Genomic DNA, 25,270 nt, shown 5'->3' on the forward strand with positions numbered 1-25,270 from the left:
ACATTTCATTTTTAACCTTAAAAACTAAAACTTCAAATCAAGTTTTTTAACTTGAAACTTGAAGTTCAAACTACACGAATGTCATAGATGTTTTTCAAAGTAAAATATCCCAATGCTATGAATTCAGTGGTATTAACATTTCAACAATAAATATTAAAACATATTTATTAATATATATTGAAACATTAAATCCTTCTGGCCTTTGTCTGCTTACATAGCTATGTGCTCTTTATGCTTGAAATACACATCCATGACATTTACTTCAACAGTGGTTTCAAATTGTAGATGTCAGATCTTTAAAGATCAGAGAAGTAAGTGGATATGATGTATGGATTGGAAATATATATATTTCTAACAAAACCATATTTTAAAGAAGCAACTTGTTCATCATTTGGAGGTTTACATCTCAAACAAGTGGTTGTAAATCATTGAATATTATATTTTACATATAATGAGATTACAGCTGCTAATCCATTTGTGCTTTAAATAAAACCATGACAACCAGATAAAAACATGACACACACACAGCTAAAAAAGATGACATAGTAGGCTATAAAACATATGAGATGCAGCTATGATAGCATCATGTGGAGGGTATTGCACTTAAATAGAATTCAATAGAATAAATAAAAGCAGCGGTCAAGAGTATGGTACAGGATTGTTGTTTGTTTAGAGTTCTTATGGCCCAGGGAGTTTTGGGGTATTAAAAATGTTGAATAAAAACTGTTATTCTTACTATGATACTCGATGCTGTTACTGTAATGAACTCTGACAGACATCTTTAACTTAACTTCCATCTGTACTGTTGCTCTGTGCAGAGAGAGTGTATCTCCATCCATGTGGGTCAGGCAGGTGTGCAGACAGGTAACGCCTGCTGGGAGCTCTTCTGTCTCGAGCACGGCGTCGGTCCTGACGGGGTCTTCCTGGACAATCCTACGGGACCGAACTCTCGTGAAGACCCGTTCAACACTTTCTTCAACACTGGGAGCTCTGGGCGTCATGTTCCCCGAGCCTTATACGTCGACCTGGAGCCCACAGTGGTTGGTGAGCAGCCACATGTTTATTTTTGACCCTCCTTACATCCGTTTTTATCTTTTATTACAGCTCCCATCATCATATTGTGTGTGACCTCATGTGTGAGTGCATCTCCATCCACACGGGTCATGCAGGTTACTGCAGAGGCGAACACGAGTATCCAGGCAACAAGACCAGCGCTGACTCCTTTTACCTTTTATTCACATTTACTGAAGTGGAATATAGGATGGATTTTAGTTTCCAATATGACCTTTAAATTTATGCTTAAGAAGATTCAAACTTCAAAGATTTTTTTTTGTTCAACTTTGTCAGTTAGTTTGTAAGTGTTCCTCTTTCACAAACACAGTCAGATTAGTAGTCAAGTCAAGAATATATGATACTATATTACAATACTATATGTCAAACAATTGGGTAATGCTATAGGAGTACAGCCTTATTCCTTATTCACAGTGTATGATGACTTGTTTTCACAGTTCAATACACACATGTTCTGTAAGTGCAAGGGAATAATCTTTGGTTATAAGAGTTATAAAAAATAATTTATACTTTAGATGCTTTTTTAAGTAATAGGTTAGTCTAATATTACGAGGATTTGTGCGACCTACTGAGCAAAAAATATTTGGGAGAAAATTTGTTTTTATGGAGTCTAGTGTGGCCATTACGGAGTATAGTAAGTACTCACTTTATGATGAAGTTTCTACAGTTACAGTGGAGCTGCAACAATTAGTTGATCAATCAGTTAGTCCATCAACAGAAAATTAATTGGCAACTATTTTGATAATTGATTAATTGTTTCGGTTTTAAGACAAAACACTAAAATTCTGGTGTTCCAGCTTCTTGAATGTGAATATTTTCTTGGTTTTTTGGGTTGTGGACTGTCAGTCGGGTTCAAACATGAGATTTTAGGTTGCGTTTTAGGCTTTTGGAAACAGAGATCAACATGTTTCACTTTTTCTTTTTTTTTTTTTAATCGATGAAACCACTAATTGATTGAGAAAATAACTGAAAAATCATGAATGAAAATAATGAAATATAATGCAACTAATCATTAGATGTAGCCCTAAAGTACAGCTGAGTTTCTATTTAATGTACCACTGATTTTAAATCCTGTTACTGTGCAGTATGTAATCATCATGAACGTCCAACTGGTTTATTTTATTACTATTATTACTAGGTTTTTAGTGACTCCTTTTTGAAGAGAAATGATAAAAGGATACAAATCACAAGTACACATTTAAACAGGAACCAAAAAGCACAGACTGATATGGGAAAATAAAAGAGAGAGAGCGAGCGAGCATCATCTAATGATACGGGTTACATCCATCAGCACAATAGCAGCGAGTAGCAGATGACGACTGAGTCACCGAGTCAAATATGCATAAAGATCAAGCAGACACTATACATGCATACACCAGAAAAGCTATTAAAATATAATAAAGGTGCAATGTTGAATGAATAGGTACCTGTTATTTAAAAATAACAGCAATATAAATTATTCATTGGTTCCCATATTGTTACTTCCTTATTCTCTTGTTCCCTTGAGTCTGTGTGTGTATATATCTGTACATACTGTACTGCTAAACTGGAAATAATGGTACTGTACACTGGTTTAAATTTAAATAGTTACCAAGAATGGAAATGGGGTGTAAAAAGAAATATGAAGCTTTATATTTTCCATTTAATTCAATTTATTTTACCCTTTTTTTATCTTACACTAGTTCACTTTTTTTGTTTGTTTTTCCTATTTTTGGGGGGGAAACACATTCAATAATTTATGTATTTCCTGTTTTTCCCCAGCAACATGTTCCATTTTCTTAATGTTGTTATGATAATGAGAATATGTGAGTCTTGTATTATATATTATTCAGTTATAGTTTTGACTTGTCTGATAACATTTTATCTGTTTCCGTACGTCGTCACATTTGGAGTGAAACATTAAAATTCAAGACCCTGTTTTTTTTATAGCTTCACCATATCAGTAAATGGAAAATATTGATCTAGAAATAATATCCATCATTTTATAAAGAACTCTCATAAAGCCAGCCTAATATGATTGTATGGTATCTTTGGATATGTTCAGATCTTGACTGACTGAAAAATAAAGTTAGTCAAGAATTTTTAAAAGCTTAGAGATGATGTGACAGTTACGATGACAAACTGCACACTTGTCTGCTTTTAGTGGAAAACATTCACATTTAGCAGCAATCTGGTTTATCTATTTAAGTGAAGTTGTGGTTTATATAAATGTCCTGGATCAAATCTTTCTCCTCAGATGAAGTGAGGGTTGGAAAGTACAAAGAGCTCTTCCACCCGGAGCAGATGATCTCTGGAAAGGAGGATGCAGCCAACAACTACGCCCGTGGCCATTATACTGTGGGAAAAGAAATCATCGATGCAGTCATGGAGCGCGTCCGCAAAATGGTCAGTAATGATGGTAAAAGCTGATGGGCAAATTACTGCAGATTACAGTGAATTTTCCTGATTCATTAATGGGTTTTTTGTATGAACAAAGGTCAGCGTGCCCTTTACAGAAATAACCACTCAAACAACAAAAAGAAAAAACATACCCGTTATTATTTCTATTATGATATTTTTCCTAATCTAGATTATTTGTAGGAATAATGATGCTTTTACAATAATCACAGTCTAATTTTACAAACTCACATCTCTTACGTCAGCAGACCACATTTATTTTATGCTCTAAATTAAGGATTCAGACTTTTTTACTCTAAGTAAAACTACTAATGTCATCCCTCCGACTGATATATTATTATATATGACATCATTAGATTATTAATAGTGAAGCATCAGTGTTAGAGCAGCATGTTACTGTTGTAGCTGCTGGAGGTGGAGCTGGTTTACACTACTTTATATACAATGATTTAGATGGCTTTGCAGTGATCTCTTTTCACTTTGATATTTAAGGGTATTTTTTTCTGCTTTGATTGATTTAATGTTGTAAGACATGAAAAATTACAAAAAATGTTTTTTGGATGCTCTGCACATCTGTATATATAATAAACATTTCGCATAACGAGTACTTTTACTTTTGATACCTTTAGTAAATTTTACAACCAAAACATCAGAACCTCTATATAAGTCAAAGATTTTGAATGCACGACTTTTACTTATAATGGAGTATATACTATATTTCTAATACAGTATTATATTGTATTCATACTGTATTGCTTATTTTAAATATGTCAATACTTCTTCCATCACTGTTCACTGTGGCTTTTTGAACCACTTTAACCCTGTGATTGATGTTCACAAACATGTAATAATGACAATGATAATAATAGTAGTGGATATATTCTATTTGTCCCACACTTTTCATTCATAGTGAAACTCAAAGTGTGGAAAACATGAGTATGAAGGTTCGTTCTTAACTTCTGCCACAAGGTCCACTTACTGTCTCTTTCCAGAGTTTTCAGCCACATCCCACAATCTTCATCATGTCCAACCATTGTTCAGCTAGCATCATCATCACTGATAAAGACCATCGTTAAAGAAAGACAGAGGTTATACAACACCCTGCCTCCATTGTAGGTCACATGATTACAACTGAGCAAACTGTCCACTGATGAAGACCATCAAATGTAGTTGAAAGCTTTTTTGTCTAATATTGTTTTCTAAATTAATTTTTTACACTCACTGGAGACCAACTTGTCCTTCTGTCCCCCTCACCAGACGGACCAGTGCACAGGCCTGCAGGGTTTCCTCGTCTTCCACAGTTTCGGAGGAGGAACTGGCTCTGGCTTCACCTCCCTGCTGATGGAGCGTCTCTCTGTCGACTACGGCAAGAAATCCAAGTTGGAGTTTGCCGTTTACCCAGCTCCACATGTGTCCACCGCTGTGGTGGAGCCCTACAACGCCATCCTGACCACCCACACCACCTTAGAGCACTCCGACTGTGCCTTCATGGTGGACAACGAGGCCATCTATGACATATGTCGCCGTAACATGGATATCGAGAGTCCTGGCTACATCAACCTCAACAGATTGATTGGTCAGATTGTCTCCTCGATTACCGCCTCCCTTCGTTTCGATGGCGCTCTCAATGTTGATCTGACAGAGTTCCAGACCAACCTGGTCCCGTTCCCACGTATCCACTTCCCTCTGGTGACCTACTCGCCCATCATCTCCGCTGAGAAGGCTTACCACGAGCAGCTGACCGTGGCTGAGATCACGAGCGCCTGCTTTGAACCGACCAATCAGATGGTCAAATGTGATCCTCGTCACGGCAAGTACATGGCCTGCTGCATGCTGTACCGAGGGGACGTCGTCCCAAAGGATGTCAATGCTGCCATCGCGAGCATAAAGACGAGACGCTCCATTCAGTTTGTGGACTGGTGCCCAACTGGCTTCAAGGTGAGTGACATTATGAGGGTAAGAGGTGAAATTTGAGCTGCTTTATCTTTCTGATCGTTGTCTTTGTCTCAACAGGTGGGCATCAATTATCAGCGTCCGACTGCAGTTCCCGGTGGAGACCTTGCCAAAGTGCAGAGGGCCGTGTGCATGCTGAGCAACACCACCGCCATCGCTGAGGCCTGGTCCCGTCTCGATCACAAGTTTGACCTCATGTACGCTAAACGTGCCTTCGTCCACTGGTACGTGGGTGAAGGCATGGAGGAGGGAGAGTTTGCCGAGGCCAGAGAGGACCTGGCCAGTCTCGAAAAGGACTACGAGGAGCTGGGTGACATGCCCTTCGATTCTGACAACGAGGACGAAGAATACTGAAATCTTCTGAGGCCACCTGTACTGAGTCAGTAATGATTTCATAGCTGTACTTTGTATCTTCTTCTTAACCAAAGTTTCTTTTTGAAATGTTTTTTTTAAATCATTATCATCATCTCACGTCAGAGATAATGATCATTTTGTACCAGGTGTCATATCCAGTTGTATTTGAATCTGTGAAATAAAGCTTGTTTTGGAATATTCTGTGTCCTACAAGCCCAAAAAGTTACCTCAAGACAAACATGCAAGTATACTAATCATAAATAACTAGGTAAAATTCAATCTTTTTCAAGGGTAAACATGTTTGACATGTCACGGAAGGAAGTGTCACAGGTGTAAATAATAAAATCAAAGTCCCCTTCCACTCGAAGGCTTGTTGTTTTGTCTTTTTTTAGCTTCACTGTGCAGACACTAGAGGGCTGTTTTCACATTCATCTGTTGAAAGTGGAAAGCTTCTCTGTGGTCACAGAAAGTTTCAGTTTAAGGTGTGTATCTGCAACCATGATTTGTGACAACTAATTTGGAGCCAATTCTGGTTCAGCGTTATATAATGTGATGTAGAAACTTGAAGCCTCCAGTGCACAAACACTGAGGATGTAGATTTTAGTGGAGGAGGAAACGTCTTTGGTCCAGCAGTTAAACTTAAAATATTCATAAATTATGTTGGGTTTGTTTCAATGAGGGAGAAGGAGTAAAGGTCATTTTAAGAATTTTTAACTAGATAATTGAACGTTTTTTGTTGTGGGGAAAAAAGATATTCAAAACTGGGTATTTCTACATATTTTAAATCATATCTGGATGATATCTTTATTGCACATTCGTAGCTGCTTTCAGTTTCAGAGTCTGTATGCTGGCTCATTGTCATGGCTGCACTTGAACAGACAGCCATTGTTAACGTTGTCAGTAGCACCTTTGCTCTTCTTATCAGGACGTCGAGATATAGGCCTATGCTCCAAAAAATAAAAACCCATGCAGCATTAAATATTTTTATTGTTCTATCACCTCAAATAAATGAGAGTAAGTCTGAGTCTGATTTCCTGTCAAGTCAACAAACTCAGTAGCTGTTGAATACTCATGAAATGCCAAAAACTGGTTTGGTCAGTTCTAGAGAACTATACTATACTAACTAACTATAGTGAAAGCGAGGATACAGAAAGTACAGCTAGTGCAGATAGATAGATAGATAGATAGATAGATAGACAGATAGATGGATAGATAGATGCTTTTAGCTTTTTTCCATTTTGATATAATGACAATGACTGTCATAATTATGGAAGGCCCAATAATTATAGATGGATGGATGGATGGATAGATATAATCACTTTTTTCATGTAATGTTAATTTGTTTGAGATAAGTCATTAAATTACTCACTGATGGATTTGCATCATTAACTTGTTAGATAAATATATATTACACTCAGTGGATGAATTATGATCTGAAGTAAGTAAAATAAATGAACCAGTGTTGGATGTGAAGTGTTGTGCACGGACACAGGTGACAGGTGCTCCTGATTAATCAGCAGCCTTCAGTTATAAAACCTTTACGAGCAGCTGCCCACGCTGCCTATTTAAACAAGGAGTCCCGGCGACCGTGAAAGGTGTCACCTGAACACGTATTCATCCGCGATAAGTGTAAACATAAGATAGTCCACAAAGACCCACATTGTGCTACAGGTTTCATTTTACTGTTACTGTACTGCATTATGCAAAATATAATCTGTGGTTTTATTCACAGATAAACACAAGTAGTTATCGCTCTACAAAAAAAACCCCGTTAAAGATCGTTACACTGCCTGGTGAAGGCCTATTTTCAAAGATTATAGGCTGTAAATTATTGAGCAGGCTTTATTATGATAGCCAGCTTCCTAACTTCATATGAAAATGCTGGTGTAGTTTGTTTATTAACCATGAACTATTTAAAATGAAGTAAGGATGGTAATTAAATGTTTAAATATTGAGGTTTAGGATCAGGAAGTACATCACAATCCCAGCCAAACTCATCCCATAAAGCCTACTCTCTGACAATAACCTAATAATAAGTGTGATGTATTTTAAAGCTGCAATGATGAGTCAGTTAACAGAAAATTAATCACCAATTATTTTGATAATAGATTAATCATCTCAGGTCGTTTTAAAAGAAAAGAAAACCTTAAAATTGGCATGTTCCAGCTTCTTAAACATGAATATTTTCTGGTTCCTTCAGTCTTCTATAATAAACTCTTTTGCTTTTCTGGATTTTTGTATTGACCAAACAACCAATCAATTAATAAATAATGTAATCAATGATCAGTTTCAGGTATAATGTATGTCTATGAAATGTTAGATGTAGCATCACACAAGTAAAACCAAAGGCTGCACACTGGGGACACCAGGAAATCCCCCATTATCATCCTTAATTTGACAATAAATGGGCTAAATCAAGTCCCAGATTGTAGAACTGCAACAATAAGTCAATTAACTGATTAGTTGCCAACTGTGAAATTAATTGCCAACTATTTTGATAATCAATAATTGTCCAATGCCCAAATTCTGTGATTCCAGCTTCTTAAATTTGAATATTTTCTGTTTCACTTAGTCTTACATGACAGTAAACTGAATGTTTTTGGGATTTTTAAAAAATATCGGCACATATCAGGCAATATATAAGACGATACCAATATATCTATGACAAGCCGATATTGCCCGATAATATCAGCTGACCGATATATAGGTCAGGCTCTAATTCACAAATACACAACAAACTAACCAACTAATCTCACTGAATAACAAATCAAATGCATCAACCTGTCATCATTTCAATGGGACATTAAGCTAAACACTTTCTAAATTAATCACAATTACTCAAGAAGTCATAAACTTGATTTTTTTTCTTAATAAACATTCATCTTTATTTAATAACATCCAATAAAGGTATAAAAAAATATGAATTATGTACTGCAGTGATGTCTACTTTCTCCCAGGTTTATATTTTAATCATGTATTCTTCACTAGCTACACACACACATACACACAGACACACACAGGCATTTGGGGACATTACATTGACATATATTCATTTCCTGTGTAGACTTACCCAAACCCTAACCATCACCACTTCCTGCCCCCCACCCTCCTCCCCTCCCCAATCGGACAACCCATCCTCAATTAATTGGTCTTAAGTTCCCAATTTGTCCCCAAAAGTAGCCTATGACAGACTACAATATCACACACACATACACATAAAATTCATTAGGACTCCTGAAATGTTTAAAGACACTGTTTTAATAACATTTTTAATCGATATTTTGGTATTTACTTGCACAGTGTTGCAGTGACAGTGAATTGCACCTGACCGTGCCTCTGTGCACGTCTCCTTTCTATAGACCAATCACACTTATTTTTCGGCATTAGACAGCATGAAACTCTTGTGTTGAGCAAACTGAGAAAATAACTCTTCATATTATACCATATAAGTGATCGTGTCACCGGCAGCCTGTGACTAAACTCAACACACGCATTAATAAGAAGTGTGTGGTGTCTAGTTTTTTGAGCGGACGTGCTCACTGCCGTGGAACATTCCCCTCACTGTGCGTGGATGTGTGTATGTGTGTGAATGTGTGACTGTGTGTGTGTATGTATGCGTGTGTGTGAGTGTGTGTGTAAAGCTGCCTCCTCTCGTGTTGATGTCGACCGAGTCTGACGGTGAACAAACGGGATTTTTTTTTAAATAAACACTCTCGGAAAGCCGAAACACGGAGGACACATTTAAAAACTAAAACAAAGCAGCGTCCTGTCCTATGCTGTCCTGTCCGAAAACGATGAGCGAGCCTCGGCCGGACGAGTTCAAGCCTCCCCCGGAGTGCCCGGTCTTCGAGCCCAGCTGGGAAGAATTTGAAGATCCCTATGCTTTCATCAATAAGATCCGTCCGATCGCCGAGAAAACGGGCATCTGCAAAGTGCGGCCACCTCCGGTGAGTGAGCCACCGGCTGATTAACCGACGAGGATGCTCAGTTAGTTGACCGTTGAGGCAGTTAGCCGTTGAGCGTCTCGGGGTATTTAAAGGGACTGTTCAACATGGCGGATACACAACAGCTATGTTCATTCTTTGTGCTGCTACTGGCTCACTCAGCTCACATTTTTTAACGGGGGTGTATATACGTTGTAAAAAAAATTAAAAACATCTTTTTTTAACACTATTTCGAGCACGTTAGGAGTGATATAAATGTGTCAAAGTGGATGTTTGTTGTCGTCCAGCCCGTGTGTCAACAAAGCCTCGGTGTGGTCCGGTCATTGAGCCGCTCAGCTAGCTCAATGCTAACAGCTAGCCGACTGCTACCTGTCATAATTCAGCACACCGCGTTGGCTTGTTAGTTGGCTAATGCGGAAGCTGTAAGGCTACGTAGAAGATGATAGAGATGATATAGACATGAGTATGTGCATGTTATTATATTGCACTTGTATATTTTGGTTGCTGTAAAGCCATGCAGTTAATGTGAATTGGTGGATATATTTGTTGGAAGAGCATCATGATGCAGTTGGGTCAGTGTGTGTGATCCATCATCTTAGCTGCCACTTTCTAATAAATACCCTGAGTTTGAGTGTGCATAGCTAATTTCTGTGTCAAATCCTAACTAATACTCTCCTTTTTATGCTGGATTTTTTTTTAAAAGAGAAGAAAAGAAATGAAGATCCCATGGTTACACAAGAAGTACATGAGGTTATTTTCCATTACAAAGACCACCATTGTTGCTTGAAAGAGTTTTTTGGAAGTTTTTCTCTTATTACACAACATTGTTACACGTTAATATCATTTTAGTGTCTTTGAAGAGGAACCTCTGTTCATGCATGAGCTTGTGTTGTAGGGTGTTGTCCTCCATGTTGGCTTTGTGGTAAGCTGGGCTGGTGAGTGAGTCTTCCATCTGGCCATTTTGTGTGCCAGTGGGGGATGTTGGCTACTGACTTGAACCAAGAACTTGGGTCTCTCTCCTTGTTTTTTTATGATGAGGGGCCCTTTATGTCCTCCACACACATGCTAGGCCCTGTGTTGATTGTTTCTTGTGAGTTATAAAACTGGAGAGAAAAAAAAGATCAGTATGTTCATTAATATCAGCAGGCCTTGTTTTTTTGTCAAACTTGATTTTCTGTTTTGCAATAGTGGAGATTTTGCTTTGTTCGTCTGCTTCATCTAAGCTTCATCAAGTAATTTGGGTGAAGATTTTTTTTTTTTAATCCAAAAATTGGGTCAAATCTTCAAAAAAAACAAACCTTGTCACAAGGGGGGATTATCTCGGAAAATAAAATTAGATAGCAATATGACTTGTCAATCCTAAAAATCTGTCCACTCTGTAACTACCCCTGCTGTAAGCTATGATGACCTTCATGTGCTGTTACGTTTATTTTTGTTGCTGTTCAGGGTTGGCAGCCTCCATTTGCATGCGATGTTGACAGACTTCACTTTGTTCCTCGGATCCAGAGGCTCAATGAGCTGGAGGTGAGCTTTGATACTCGGATATACCAATAAATATTTGACAATACCTGCATATCTCTGTGTGTGTGTGTGTGTGTGTGTTTGTGCGTGCGTGTGTGTGTGTGTGTGTGTTTGTGCGCCAGATAAATCGTACATTTGTCAGTTGTCCGTCTTCACTTCATTAATTTAATTACTAGGTTTGTGCATCAATAATAACAATTATGTAATAAAGCACAATGTTATTAATGCCTGTAAGAATGTTATGTAACAAAGGATGAACTGCAAATTTAGATTGGAGATAAAGCCAAACTAAAACAAAGATGCATAAAGTGCATTTGGTATTATTTTTATATTTTATCATGGTGCATTTAAAATGCAATATGACACTTCACCACATTTTCTTGGATGAATATCAGCCTTTTCAGGTTATTTTTGGGTTTTATGTTTCCCAGTACATTTCTTTGTTTTCCTTAAATGCCTTGAATTCCTCGTCTTGGTTGGTTTGCTTTAATTGAATTTATTTGTAGCCGACTGATGTCATTGCTTATATGTTTTCCCAGGCACAGACCAGAGTCAAGCTCAACTTCTTGGACCAGATTGCCAAATTTTGGGATTTGCAGGGATGTGCCCTGAAGATTCCTCATGTGGAGAGGAAGATTTTGGATTTATATAGGCTAAATAAGGTTGATGATTGGTGTCATTACACAACATTTATATATTTATTTTAAAATACAATCCAACAGTACCATTAAAGCCGTTTACTATCATTGCAGCTGGTAGCAGATGAGGGTGGATTCGACATTGTCTGTCAGGGCAGGCGATGGACCAAGATTGCACATCAGATGGGCTTCGCCCCTGGCAAAGCTGTCGGCTCACACCTGCGAGGGCATTATGAGAAAATCCTCTATCCCTACAATCTCTTTCAGAGTGGAACAAACCTCCTGGTGAGTTGAACACTGCATCGGTGTATCTGCATATTGTGTTCCCAAAAAGAAGCTGTCGTACAAACAGCAGCGAATGGCTCATCTGTAAACAAAGACCTAATAATGCAAATCTATACCACCAAATATTTAATGTTTTCTTAGTTACAAATTTCATTTCGAACAAGAAGCCGCTAGTCCTATTAGATTTGAAGGGAATATGGGTCACATCAGCACCATTTAAATAAATATAAATAAATGCATTATTAGGATGTGCATGATTTGTGTTGAACAGGCAACTTGTAACTATGTTTGTTATATTTTATTTAGAATTCTTTTTAAGGGGGCGTGGGGGGGGGGGGGGGGGGGGGGGGGGGCTGCACTATTATTTCTGTTTTTGTGGAGCCCTTAACTCTGTTGTCTGACTAATATATTGGCTATGAATTTATCATCTGGTGCCCTGTGATGTAAAGTATCTGCATTTGCTCCCTAATATTACATAACATCTTGCAAGAGAGCTTATTCAAGATCATTGGATTGGTACTGTGTGACCTCTTGGAGAGGTCACTCTAAATCGTTTAATTACCCAAGCTCTCTCTTGCCTCAGGCACCAGAGGCAGCTTCCAAACTGATGCGTTTGGAGGCTGATCCTGAATTTGAAAAGGTATGTTTGTGTCATGGTTTAGAAGCCACTAGGCCTCCTAATTAACCCAATGCATGTTTATGTATGGCTGGACAGTTTACCGTGTTGTTTCTTTTAGCTTATTTTTATCATCTTTGCAGACACATCATTGGGGATTAACCCTTCTCAGATCAGTGTTTTTTCAGTGATTAAATGACAGCTGTTTTTTACAGCTAATGGATCTCAATTAAGAAGTCATCCTCAGCTCTACAAGATAGTTTAACAATTTACATTTATTTTGACTCAAATGTAAAAAAAAAAAAAAAATGGCAGCAATAAGATGATTGTTATTTATCAGTTCTATTCTCATTTTTATTCTTAATAATATATATATAGTAGCAGGATTTCTATTCTCGTCAGTCCTTCTCTAGTGCTACTGTGCTACTATAATTAATTAAACTGCAGCTCCCAACAGTCTGACATTCATTACCTGTACACTGCTGCCTCAGCTCAAATGTGTCCTCCTCCTTATTTGGCATGTTCCTTCTTAGTTTCTGTGCTCCCTGTGCGGTGTGACAACTAACCACATCCTTCTTATGGCCTCTTTTTTCTTTTTTTTTTCTCAGGATGTTTTTAGTTGAAACTAAATTTAAACCAAATGATGTTGGCTGTTGTATCTTCCCAGTAATTGTCACACATAGTAGGATTAGCTTATTTATGTTATTACCACCAGTAGACTGATGTAATAGTGACATAGATTCCTGTAGAGTGAAAGCCATGGTAAGCTCACACTTCCTGGTTTAAATATATACCTGCGTGTAATTTGCATATTCATATTATAGCTTCATTCCATTCATATCTTAGTGGAGTCAAACTTAATTTATGAAACAAATTCCATACACAGAGTAACTCAGTGTGCTTTACATAAAATGATAATACTATCGCAACACAATCATAGATGTACAAGATAAATATGCATCGGCAGGTGTTAGTGCAGTTAATGCCACACACACACTCTATCTCACACACACACTAAGAACTTGGCCATGAACTATTATGAAAACTAGAGTTTTTAACTTTAAACGGCATACTTTTTCCTTCAGTATGTTCAGAAGCCGGTCCAGCCAGCGGAGAGGGCAGAAAGCATGGACAGCCCTGACCCCAAGGAGCAGAAGCTGCAGGACCAGAGGCAGCCCATCCTGATGCCCGAGAGCTACCCCGGAGCTCGCAGAGCCAAGCGCATGAAGTGTGAGGTGGGTGTGGTTGAAGACAGCCTCAGAGAGATAAAACCAGCAGTAGTGATGATTCTTTACATTTATTAACATGTTGCTGCACTCATATTACAGTTTTAATAGTTATATATGTTACGTCACTTCATTTCTCACTTTTTCTGCAGAACATCTGTGTGAAGACTGAACCAGGTGAGCCAGGCGACAGCAAGCCAAACCTGAGGCGAAGGATGGGCTCTTTTGTTGCCAAGCCAGAGCCAGGTAAGCCTCCAGTGAAAAAACATAGTTCCAATAACAGCTCACATCAAAAGTTAATGGCTATGTGTGCAGACAGTGTTAGTAATGTTTACTGTTGTCCTGCAGAAAAAGAGATTCCCATTCCAGTCAAACAGGAACCTGTTGAAATTAAGGAACCAATAATCGAACCTGACAAAACCAAGCCAAACCAACGGTACAAGAAATACCTCCCTCCTCCAGTTCCTCCGAGTCCAGTAAGTCTTTTAAAAGCTAAGCTGTAAAATATCCTTTGTCCTTTGTTTATATGAAGTTTGTTGTTTAAAGGATTGCCATTAGCTTCTGTTAATGTGGTTTATTGTCTTACTGAGGAACAGAAGTGTGCACAAACAACACAAAACAAATGAAACTAAATTAAACTTTACATTATTATTAACATATAATAGCATAAAAGATTTAAAAAAAAAGATTCAGAACAAATGAATTCATTGACAGGAGGATGTAAAAAGTGGCAGAAATGATGGAAAATGTAGTTTTAAACATTATTGAACTGTCACATAACCCAGAAAATCATCTGCATTTCAAGGAGTACATTTCACTTTTAATTTTCAAAATAAATTTGGTGTTATTTGGTAACAGGTTCCTGTCTGAAGAGGCTCTCTGAGTGTTTTACAGACAATTTATGTGACTTTCTATTTAGTCAAGTCTTGAGATAACTTCTGTCAGTAGTCATGGCTTTGAAACCGATTCATCACAATCCACTTCTTCTGTGTTCCCCAGGTGGATCTGGTTATTTGTCTGATGTGTGGCAGCGGGGGAGATGAAGACCGTCTGTTGCTGTGTGACGGCTGTGACGACAGCTACCACACCTTCTGCCTGATCCCTCCTCTACACGACGTCCCCAAAGGAGACTGGAGGTGCCCCAAGTGTTTGGCTCAGGTGAAGATTAACTGCGATGTCTGAGTGACTCTAGATTAATGAGCGCTGCAAATTATAAAAACAATAAGTGTGTCTACTCATAAAAAGATAGTTTATGTTTATTAAATGTTTATGAAAGCCATCAAACAGCTGTAAAATACATTTGACATGTTTATTCAGCCATTTTTCTAAATCTTCCTTGTAGGAATGTAGCAAACCTCATGAGGCGTTCGGCTTTGAGCAGGCCTACAGAGATTATTCCCTGCGTGCATTTGGGCAAATGGCTGATGCATTCAAATCTGATTACTTCAACATGCCAGTTCATGTAAGTACAAAACGGTTTCAAAGTAGGTTTGTCGGCCTCTCTTTCTTTGATGATTTTAAAACATAACGTCCCTTTCATGTATTTTGCAGATGGTACCTACAGAGCTGGTGGAGAAAGAGTTCTGGCGCCTGGTGGGAGCCATCGAGGAGGATGTTACTGTAGAATATGGAGCAGATATTGCCTCAAAGGAGTTTGGGAGCGGATTCCCCATTCCTAATGGAAGATTTAAAGTTTCCCCGGCCGATGAGGTAAACTGATGACAAAACACTGAAAATATTCCCCTGAAATAATCATTTAAAACCGTATAGCTCTGTCTGTGGAATGAAAATGTGTCAGTGTATTTAGTAGCATCAGTCTAATGTATAATTCAATGGTATGCACTGTGTATGTACTGATCTGAATATGTTGTGTCACTTGCAGAAATACCTCAAGTGTGGCTGGAACCTCAACAACCTGGCAATGATGAACCCTTCTGTCCTGACTCATGTGACAGCTGACATCTGTGGGATGACGCTGCCGTGGCTTTATGTTGGCATGTGCTTCTCCTCCTTCTGCTGGCACATCGAGGATCACTGGAGTTACTCCATCAACTACCTCCACTGGTACTTGAGAAAAACATCTGCTCATACTGAAACTTTTCTAGATTTTGCAGTGGCTTCTGCTGCCAAAATCTGGTCTAGATTTTTTTTTGGGGGGGGGGGGGGGGGGGATTTCCTCATTTTTTGGCTTGAGTGAACTAAACACTTACTTCTAAACACTTATACTGACTTGTTTGTCTTATTATTTCAAGGGGGGAACCAAAAACCTGGTATGGAGCTCCTGGTTTTGCCGCAGAGCAGCTGGAGGAGGTGATGAAGAAACTGGCCCCGGAGCTGTTTGAGTCTCAGCCTGACCTGCTGCACCAGCTGGTCACCATCATGAACCCCAACACCCTGATGGACCACGGAGTCCCAGTATGTGTTCATATGGCTGTTCTCACCTGCACTGGTCCTCTCCACGTCTCATCCACAGCAACAAGCAGCTTTCTTTAACACAAAAATAAATCATCTTTTTTGTCTCACTTGTCTTTCAGATTTACAGAACAAACCAGTGTGCTGGTGAGTTTGTCATCACGTTTCCGAGAGCCTACCACAGCGGCTTCAATCAGGGCTTCAACTTCGCTGAGGCGGTTAACTTCTGCACGGTTGATTGGGTATGCATCATTTTACTACTGTAAGCCCTAGCAGCACATTGAAGTTCTTTGTAAAATAAATGAAAAATCTGTTTCATGCATCATTTCATAAGAAGGGAACTAGTATTCAATAGTCTTCTTTTTTTAATAGTAAATTATTTTAAATTATTACACATAAAAACAACAGCTAGTCTGAGTGATGGCTGAGCAGCAAACGCATACTGATATGAGTTATTACTGTTTTAAAACATCAAGATGGAAACAAGTTGCACAACTCTTCTCCAGCGTTCATTGAGGCTGTTTTCACTTTCCTTTTTATATACAATTCATTGATCGCATAAAAATGGCTTCAACACTTCGCAGTTTAGAAACAGAGAGTCAGAGTCCTTCTTTAGCAGCAATTATCCCAAATCTCCCCTCTGTTTGGCAGACAAACCCTCTTAGTTCATATGTATTTAACCTAAGAGTCTGAATGATTCATTTCCATGAAATGTTTTGCAACCAGACAAATTAATGAAGAATGAGAAGAAAAATAGAGAACTGGCACAGTTTGTTTTCTAATTTCAATAAATCAATTCAAACTTTATTAAGGACACAGCTATTAGGGGTGTGGGGGGGGGTAATATCAGTTTATTAAACATAGATCATGTTGATTCAACATTACATAACTGTTCTTATAACTAATTTCTTTTCTATTACACCAGATGCCTCTCGGCAGGCAGTGTGTTGATCACTATCGAATGCTGCACCGGTACAATGTGTTCTCCCATGATGAGATGGTGTGCAACATGGCTTCCAAGGCAGACACGCTCGATGTGGTCCTGGCGTCATCTGTCCACAGAGACATGGTCATCATGATCCGAGAAGAGAAGCAGCTCAGAGACAAAGTGAAGAAAATGGTAGGATGCTTCATGTTATGATGTTCATAAACCATTTTACTGCACATGTTATGAACGTTTTGTCAGAATTACATTCCTCAGTGTGCAGATTCTTTTCTTGTAAGAATTGTAGGTAGTTTGTAAAATGTTCACAGCTTTCTTTACAACAATAACAAGTTAAACACAGCGTAAACATATACCCTGTTCACTCGAGCAAACACACTCACCACATCACACTTAACTGCCTCTCAACACCTTTTGTTGTCTCACATCTTCAGGGAATGCTGCGTAGCCAGGAGGCGAAATATGACGATCTCCAAGACGACGAGCGGCAGTGTGTCAAGTGCAGGACCACCTGCTACCTGTCTGCCGTCACCTGTCCCTGCAGCCCAGGAATGCTGGTGTGTCTGCACCACATCGCCGATCTCTGCTCCTGCCCCATCACCAACTACACACTGAAGTAAGTCCCACTGGAGCTGAATGACAGTTAACAGAGATGAGCGACCGCAGGGTGTCTGTGAGATGTAAGAATGTGTTGAATGTTTTTTATCATATAAAATCTGCATGTTTTGAAGTAGATTTGTGTATCTATTCAGTGTAAATTCAACACTCTTTTTCCTTCTGCAGTTACAGATTCACACTGGACGACCTGTTACCCATGGTGAGCGCTGTGAAGGAGCGAGCTGAACTGTATGACAGCTGGGCCTCCCGTGTGTCAGAGACTCTGGAGGCTAAGCTGGAAAAGAAGAAAGGTAAACAGCAACAACAAATAAGAAAACAAAGCAAATGTTAATAATGATCACAGTCACAAAAAAAAGCCAGTGGTTATTCAGAAATGAATTAGGTTATTTAATCTGTGAATGTTGTTTTATGTACCAAACTGTGATTAACAAGGTGTCCTCTCCCTCAGGCCTGCCCGTCTTTCGCTCCCTTCTTTCCGAATCAGAATCAATGCGGTTCCCTGAAAACGACCTGCTGCGTCGGTTACGTATGGTCACACAAGATGCAGACAAATGCTCGTTGGTGGCTCAGCAGCTACTGAATGGCAAGAGGCAGACCAGGTAACATCCATACACTTTACTACAGCAGGTTTATTTGTATTCACATAATACCGAGGTTAATTATGTCATCCACTGGACGTCTTCCGCCAGGTATCGTTGTGGTACTGTGAAATCACGGAGCCAGCTGACGGTAGAGGAGCTGAGTTCATTTGTGCGGCAGCTGTATAACCTTCCCTGCAGTCTTCCTCAAGCCCCGCTGCTGAAGGTACGCTGACGTGGAGAAATGTATCAGATGAAATTCATGTTAAACATTTAGACAAAACACACAAAGACAACTACATCATTTTACTGTGGGATATAATGTAAGTGTAATGTATTTTATTTGTGACATTACATTTGAAAAGGTGGCGTTACATTGTTTTATTTTCAAGATAACAGACGATGAGGAGCTCAAACAGTCGTAAAAATGCTATCAGAAGAAATCATTGCTGCTTCAAAGAGTCGGGCAGAACAGTGTGTGAACATGTGACTGATAGACAATCTTCATAAATGGAGGATTTATGTTCTGCTTTAATGAAAGTGGTTCACTTTTATGAGAGGAAAGGCATCAAGGATGAGGACTGTTCCTCTTCTTAGATTAACAGTCAGGGAAACTCGTATAATGAAGTCAGAAATCAGTTATGTCAAAAGATTAATTCTGAATGCAATTACATGTTTTGTTTTGTAGGAGCTCTTGAATCGCATCGAAGACTTCCAGCAGCACAGTGAGAAGGTCCTGGCAGATGAAGTTCCCAGCGTCAGCGAGATCCAGGGCCTGTTAGACGTCAGCTTCGACTTTGACGTGGAGCTGCCGGAGCTGCCTCGCCTCAGAGTGAGGCTGGAACAAGCACGCTGGCTGGAAGGGGTGCAGCAGGCCAGCGCCCAGCCCTCCACCCTGACTCTGGAGACCATGAGGAGGCTCATCGACCAGGGAGTCGGCCTGGCCGCTCATCCGTCTGTGGAGAAAGCCATGGCACGCCTTCAGGAGCTGCTCACCGTGTCCGAGCACTGGGAGGACAAGGCGAGCAGTCTGCTGAAAGCCAGGTGAGGGCAGCATTGACTCATCCGTCGTGGAGTTAGCGTCTAAGCTGCAAGGTGGAAAAACATTGAAAACGTCAAACAAGAAAACTTTGATAGGTTTTCATGCTCTGTTAACACTAGCTTTAATCCAAAAAAACATATGCAAATCATTTCTTAATGTTATTTTGTCAGTCTTAGCTGTAACTTTCTGTCCACGTCTTTGCACTGATTGTAGCTGAATAATGTAATATTACGTCAGTGCTCCTGATTTTGCTTCATTTTAATTCCAGCTAATGCTGCTGCTAGAATATTCAACAAGATCAACAAAAAGTGAGCATCATGTTGATTTCTGCCCTCATTCCATTGGTACTCAGTGCTGTTCAGTATTAACTGTCACAAGTTGCTTCTCCAAGGCTTTTAATGGCATGGCTGTCAGGAATGTGCATTTCTTCTCTCCATTATCAAATTAACTAATTTAAAAGTTGGGGCTTAAATTTCTACATTTTCTAAAAGTGTTTTGTTCCTTCACCATGCTTAGTTTATCGCAGCTTTTGAATTTTTGAGCTTCACAGCTTTAAAATCAGCTTTGAAATCATATTTTCAAGTGTTTTGCCCGAGACGTTTGACAGTTTTTATGTTCTAAAGATTGTACTCCATGTAAAAAAGTGTTGGTTTTCTGTCAATAACTGAAAGATTTAAGGTACCTAATAATAAAAAATGTGTGCACAGGATATTTTCAACGTTTTTTAAAAATGTCTGTTGGAAAGATATTTTTTGAAAGCGTCCTGTGGGGATGTCTGTAGAAAATGTCATGACATTTAGTACTTAACCTGGAGGTGATGGAGGTTTGGGTCAAGCTTTATAACCAACAGTCTATCATGTCATTATGTTTTACTTCCCACCAGACCACCACACTCCATCGAGACCCTCAGTGCTGCTGCCGAGAAAGCATCCGGCATCCCTGCTTACCTCCCAAACTGTCTCCTCCTGAAAGACACCATCAGAAAAGCCAGAGAGTGGCTTCAGGAAGCAGAGGAGCTTCAGGTTAGTACACTCTTGATATTTCTGCCATGGGTTGATGTGGTTTGACTTAAAACACTGACATAACTCGCTCTTTTTCAGGCCAGTGGCTGCATACTGTTGGTGGACAGTCTGTCTGACATGGTTCTACGAGGACAAGCCATTCAGGTCCACCTGGAGCCTTTAGACAGGTTGGAGTCTTTAATGGTTGAAGTGCAAGAATGGAAAGAATCTACAGTTGCAACGTTCCTTCAGAAAGACTCGACCCTCAGCCTGCTGGAGGTGAAAATCCCCAAAATCAATTTAAATGAATATTAAACCCATAAAGATATCAGCTGTCAACCTCATTGTTATTTTGTTCAACACAGGTCCTGTGTCCAAGATGTGAGGTTGGAAATATGGGTTCTCCAAAGAGGAGGGCCAAGAAAGGGAAAGAATCACCCAAAACCAACAAAAAGAAAACACCAAGGCTCAACACTCTCACAGACGTGGAAAAGGCGCTTTCAGAGACCAAGGATTCTAACTCTGCAGTAAGTGTTTGAACACATCGTTTGCACAGCCTGAAAGCAGCATGTTAACAGAGCAGCAGCTTCAGTCCTTCATGTTTGTCTACACAGGCACAGAGGGCCACCTATGTTTTAGCAGCACTCAGAGGCCAATAATACTCACATCAAGCTCAAGAAAATAGATTTAAAATGTTAAAAATGTCCGTCAGGTTGCTGTCAGGCAGGTAAAACATGTGAACCCTGAGCCATGATGCAGCCTCTGTATAGAACTGCATTTATTTATTTTTTGTGACCAAATATTTGTTAAGAATTGAATGAACGAATTATACATTTTAAAAAATTGAGCAAACATCAAAAGAATACAAGCTTATAACTCTTGAATCTCAATAGTATGCATACGTATCTCAAACTAAAGTAAAAGTATACCAAAAGAAAAACAAACTCTATCGGCCCAGCACACCCACATACCCTGAAACACAACAATACACCAAAATCATGTAACATATAACAAAGGTGAAGAAAGCTGGATTTATTATAATAAGATCACATTTAGACTCTGTAGACATAAAAGGAGCTGCAGTCGATGGAATAAATGAGCTCTCACCGTCGGGGAAACGTTCTCACTCCGTCTTTATTCTCTTCACCAGATGGCAACTCTGGAGGAGCTTCGGATGAGGGAGATGGAGGCTTTCTCTAATCTCAGGGCAGCAAATGAGTCAAAGCTCCTTCCCACAGCGGACTGCATGGACCTGAAGGTGTGCGTCTGTCAGAAGGCGCCCATGGGTGCGATGCTGCAGTGTGAACTCTGCAGGGATGCATTCCACAGCGTGTGCGTCCGAGACCCTTTGGACTCCTGCGAAACACAGCCGTGGCTCTGCCCGCAGTGCCAGAGATCAGAAAAGCCCCCCTTGAACAAAGTCCTCCCTCTGCTAGCGTCTCTGCGGCACATAGGCGTGCGCCTGCCGGAGGGCGACGCATTGGACTATCTGGTGGAAAGGACGGTTGACTGGCAGCATCGAGCTCAAGAGATCTCACATTCTTTCAATCTACCAGAACTGGAAGAGCGACCGGGAACTCCTCCGACTCTCACCCGCTGGGCGTCAGGCAGCAACGAAAATCAAAATAACACTCAGGTCACTCATCATCTCCTATAAACACATTTTTTATTAACAGTAGAATGAAAAAAAGTCTATAAATGTGAAGTTTGTGATTTTTCTGTTTTGGATTTAGGCTCCTTGTTTGACTCCAGAGTGGAATAGGACAAGCCATGCTCAGACTGTCTTCTACACCGAGCAGAGATGCATACCGCTGCAGGGTGAGTGTCGTGTTACTGCAAAGAAAAATCACTCCCATGCTGTGTTTCATTTATCTTTAATGGTCCGAGATGAAAACTGGAGTCTTGTTAAGTGGTCCGTTTGTGTTCTCTGTGTTTCAGGTCTGAGTCAGGAGCTGGAGGAGCTGATGGTGGAGGGGCTCCTGCTGCAGGTGTCTCTTCCTGAGGTCCAGAGTCTCTACCACGTTTTATTGGACAGAGCCACCAGCCAGCACACAAACGGATGTATGTCGCCATCGCAGGACGATTCAGACTGTGACAACCACGTGCAGTTTAACTCTCAGGGAAAAAATCTGCAACTGAACCAGGTACAAAATCTCACCGCCAAGTGAACAGCCTGAAAAAAAAGTGTTAAAAACTGAATATCTGTTTAAATGGGTTTTTTTTTTTTTTCATTTTCAGGACGATGTCAATAGCGTGAGGGAAACTACGACTGGCTCAGAAAAGAAAGTGAAGCGGCATCTGGAGAGGGAAAGTCCAGATGTAGAGCACAGAGGAAAGGACAAAAAGCACTCTCACAAAAGACAGAAGATCAATAAAAAGAGGCCGGCCTCCACCTCGTCCTCTCTGCGCTCTGATTTCTCCCAGTCCGACGACTCTGATGAGGAGATGGCCGTGTGTCCAGCGGAGAGGTGTCAGCTCCCAGAGGGCGACGAGGTGAGAATAACGTCTGTCAGGTTAACAGCGGAGCCTCGTTACCTTTTTCTCTGCAGCGGAGGGTTTGCTTTCCACTTCAGGGAGACATTATTTAAATTAAGAGTCACTATCAGGTGTTCAGGCAGCGGAGGAAGACTGTGGTGGTTGGACTTTATCAACATAAAACGTCTTCATTAAGGGGATGAGTTGAGTTTCATAAGGACAGATTTACAGGATCACAGATGTTTAAAGAGCAGAAAGATGATTGACAGGTGTGATGAGTTAAAGGGACTCTGACAGCGTGGGAAACCAGACGTGACAGATTAGATCAGGATCCTCTCGCCAGTAGAGGATAAAAAAAAATCCTCCTTATTGAAATTTCACCAAATATAATATATAATTCATTTATATGAGCCAGGGCTGCATCAGCTCTTTGGTTTATTGATTAATCTAATGGTTTTCTTTATTACTTCTTTGGTCTATAAAATGTCAGGAAATAGTGAAAAATGTCATTTTATTTGTTCCGCAAAATCTAAAATCTCTATCTTCAGTTTCTGATTATTAAAATGAAAGAGAAGCGTTAAATCATCCCAATTTTAAAGGGTAATAGTTTATCATTTTTGCCACAAATGTGACACAAAAGACTGATTGATTCCCAAAATAGTTGCAGATTAATCTTCAGCTGATCCACTTGTCAGTTAATTGTTTTAGCTCTTTATATAATTACATCAATATGTATTAGTCCAGTGAAAATGACATTTTACTAAATTACTAGATTCACTTGATGATTAAATATTAGGTTGGTTCTTTTTCTCAGTATCATAATGTTTAATAATGAATTTACACACATTTAAAGGGATATTCCAACAGATTCATTTAATTGTCAAAATCTTTGCAGAAGAGGTTGAGAACCTGATTTTTATTATCTGGTAGAAGTTGAGAATTAAAAATACTGGATCCTATTTAGACCCTCCCTGACTGGTAAACATTTTTCAAACAGCTTGTAACACGAGCAAAACGAAGCTGAAACATCGTCAGCATTACATTTTAATTATTGAATCATGAAGCTTGAGGATTAGAGGAGAGAAAGATGTGTCAGAGGCGTTTACAAAAGTTTACCCAATCAAGCTTTGTGGCTTTCTGGACATATAAAAGCACACGTCATTATTTATGAGTCATAGCAGCAAACAGAGAAATATGAACAAAGACAGGAAGAGATAAGTGTTTCGATATCAGTGGGCAAAACCTTTGTTTTCATTCCAAGAGCAATGCGGCTGAGCTCTAATTCACTGAAAACTCTCTTTCTTATCTTGAATTCATATTTTCTATCACATTACAAACCAAAAAACACTTAGCAGATTTTTATCCTGAATACTGCTGAAAACTATTAAAAACTACCATACCTAGTACCATTTGGATCTGCTCATGAGGTGTTACAGTGCCTCTCTACACCCAGACCCGCCACGTGGAGTCAAACTGACCCCAGAAAACTACATTTTAAGAGGAAAACATGGAAGAATTCATTATTATTATTAACATTAAATAATAAAGTAAACGACCAAATTCACACATATGTAACATAAAAATACAAAAAGATAAAAACAGATACAAAAATAAAGATATGTTACAATAAAAGTAAAGTATGTGGATCGACATTAAGACAATATCTTAATTTTGAACCCCTCCCCCCCTCCGTGTGCCTCTCCTGCAGGTGGACTGGGTCCAGTGCGACGGCAGCTGTAACCAGTGGTTCCACCAGGTCTGCGTCGGCGTCACGCCAGAGATGGCGGAGAAGGAGGACTACATTTGCGTCAGGTGTACACTGAACGACGGGCGCGTGAGAAAATGAAGGAGGGACGTTTTTCTGAAGGATGGCTGCCGCTCGTCAGTCCGTTATTACAAGCCACCAGTCACTGATCCTGTATCACCCAGCCCCCCCAACCCCTCCTAACCCCCCCCCCCCCACCTACTGCCCCACTCCGACCCCCCCCCCCTCCAGTCCCGTCTGTCCGACCCTTTTGTAACAACGGTGCTATCTCCTCTTTGACTCGTTGTCCAGAACTATAATGTTTAGTTATTTTTTTGTATTTTTACATATATATATATTATATATATTTCTTTCTTCTTAATGAGATGTTTGTGGTTGTCTAAATGATGATAAAAAAAACATAAAAACTAAAATAAATAAAACGGAGGATG

General features: G+C 39.7%; 2 protein-coding genes across 3 annotated transcripts; both read left to right on the forward strand.

Annotated features, from left to right (window-relative positions):
• Positions 1–585: 585 nt before the first annotated feature.
• Positions 586–5,894, forward strand: tuba5 (tubulin alpha 5). Its single transcript, XM_053318006.1, has 5 exons — positions 586–594; positions 819–1,044; positions 3,308–3,456; positions 4,726–5,406; positions 5,482–5,894. The coding sequence occupies exons 1-5, from the start codon at positions 586–588 to the stop codon at positions 5,773–5,775; spliced, it is 1,359 nt and encodes a 452-aa protein (XP_053173981.1). The 3' UTR covers positions 5,776–5,894.
• Positions 5,895–9,379: 3,485 nt separating this feature from the next.
• Positions 9,380–25,017, forward strand: kdm5bb (lysine (K)-specific demethylase 5Bb). 2 transcript variants are annotated; one of them, XM_053317705.1, is made up of 28 exons: positions 9,380–9,722; positions 11,166–11,243; positions 11,780–11,902; positions 11,993–12,163; positions 12,747–12,803; positions 13,865–14,014; positions 14,158–14,251; positions 14,354–14,481; positions 15,005–15,163; positions 15,348–15,467; positions 15,557–15,715; positions 15,888–16,069; positions 16,258–16,420; positions 16,540–16,659; positions 17,343–17,537; positions 17,795–17,976; positions 18,144–18,268; positions 18,427–18,577; positions 18,668–18,782; positions 19,245–19,600; positions 20,482–20,620; positions 20,699–20,878; positions 20,965–21,126; positions 21,750–22,235; positions 22,333–22,417; positions 22,538–22,743; positions 22,838–23,092; positions 24,783–25,017. In XM_053317705.1, the coding sequence occupies exons 1-28, from the start codon at positions 9,549–9,551 to the stop codon at positions 24,918–24,920; spliced, it is 4,653 nt and encodes a 1,550-aa protein (XP_053173680.1). In that variant the 5' UTR covers positions 9,380–9,548; the 3' UTR covers positions 24,921–25,017. The 2 variants fall into 2 exon arrangements, with proteins under 2 accessions (XP_053173680.1, XP_053173681.1); XM_053317706.1 differs by lacking the exon at positions 12,747–12,803.
• The last annotated feature ends 253 nt before the right edge of the window (positions 25,018–25,270 follow it).

This window comes from Scomber japonicus, chromosome 4 (assembly GCF_027409825.1).
Source record: "Scomber japonicus isolate fScoJap1 chromosome 4, fScoJap1.pri, whole genome shotgun sequence".
Lineage (NCBI taxonomy): Eukaryota > Metazoa > Chordata > Actinopteri > Scombriformes > Scombridae > Scomber > Scomber japonicus.

Bases quoted from the DNA above. Each gene is read 5' to 3' on its own strand.
- tuba5 (XM_053318006.1), top strand. The intron at 1,045-3,307 runs GTGAGCAGCCAC...CTTTCTCCTCAG, and splicing joins CCTGGAGCCCACAGTGGTTG to ATGAAGTGAGGGTTGGAAAG. The intron at 3,457-4,725 runs GTCAGTAATGAT...CCCCCTCACCAG, and splicing joins TGGAGCGCGTCCGCAAAATG to ACGGACCAGTGCACAGGCCT.
- kdm5bb (XM_053317705.1), top strand. From the start codon at position 9,549: ATGCTGTCCTGTCCGAAAACGATGAGCGAGCCTCGGCCGGACGAGTTC. The intron at 18,578-18,667 runs GTAACATCCATA...GTCTTCCGCCAG, and splicing joins AATGGCAAGAGGCAGACCAG to GTATCGTTGTGGTACTGTGA. The intron at 22,744-22,837 runs GTACAAAATCTC...TTTCATTTTCAG, and splicing joins AAAATCTGCAACTGAACCAG to GACGATGTCAATAGCGTGAG.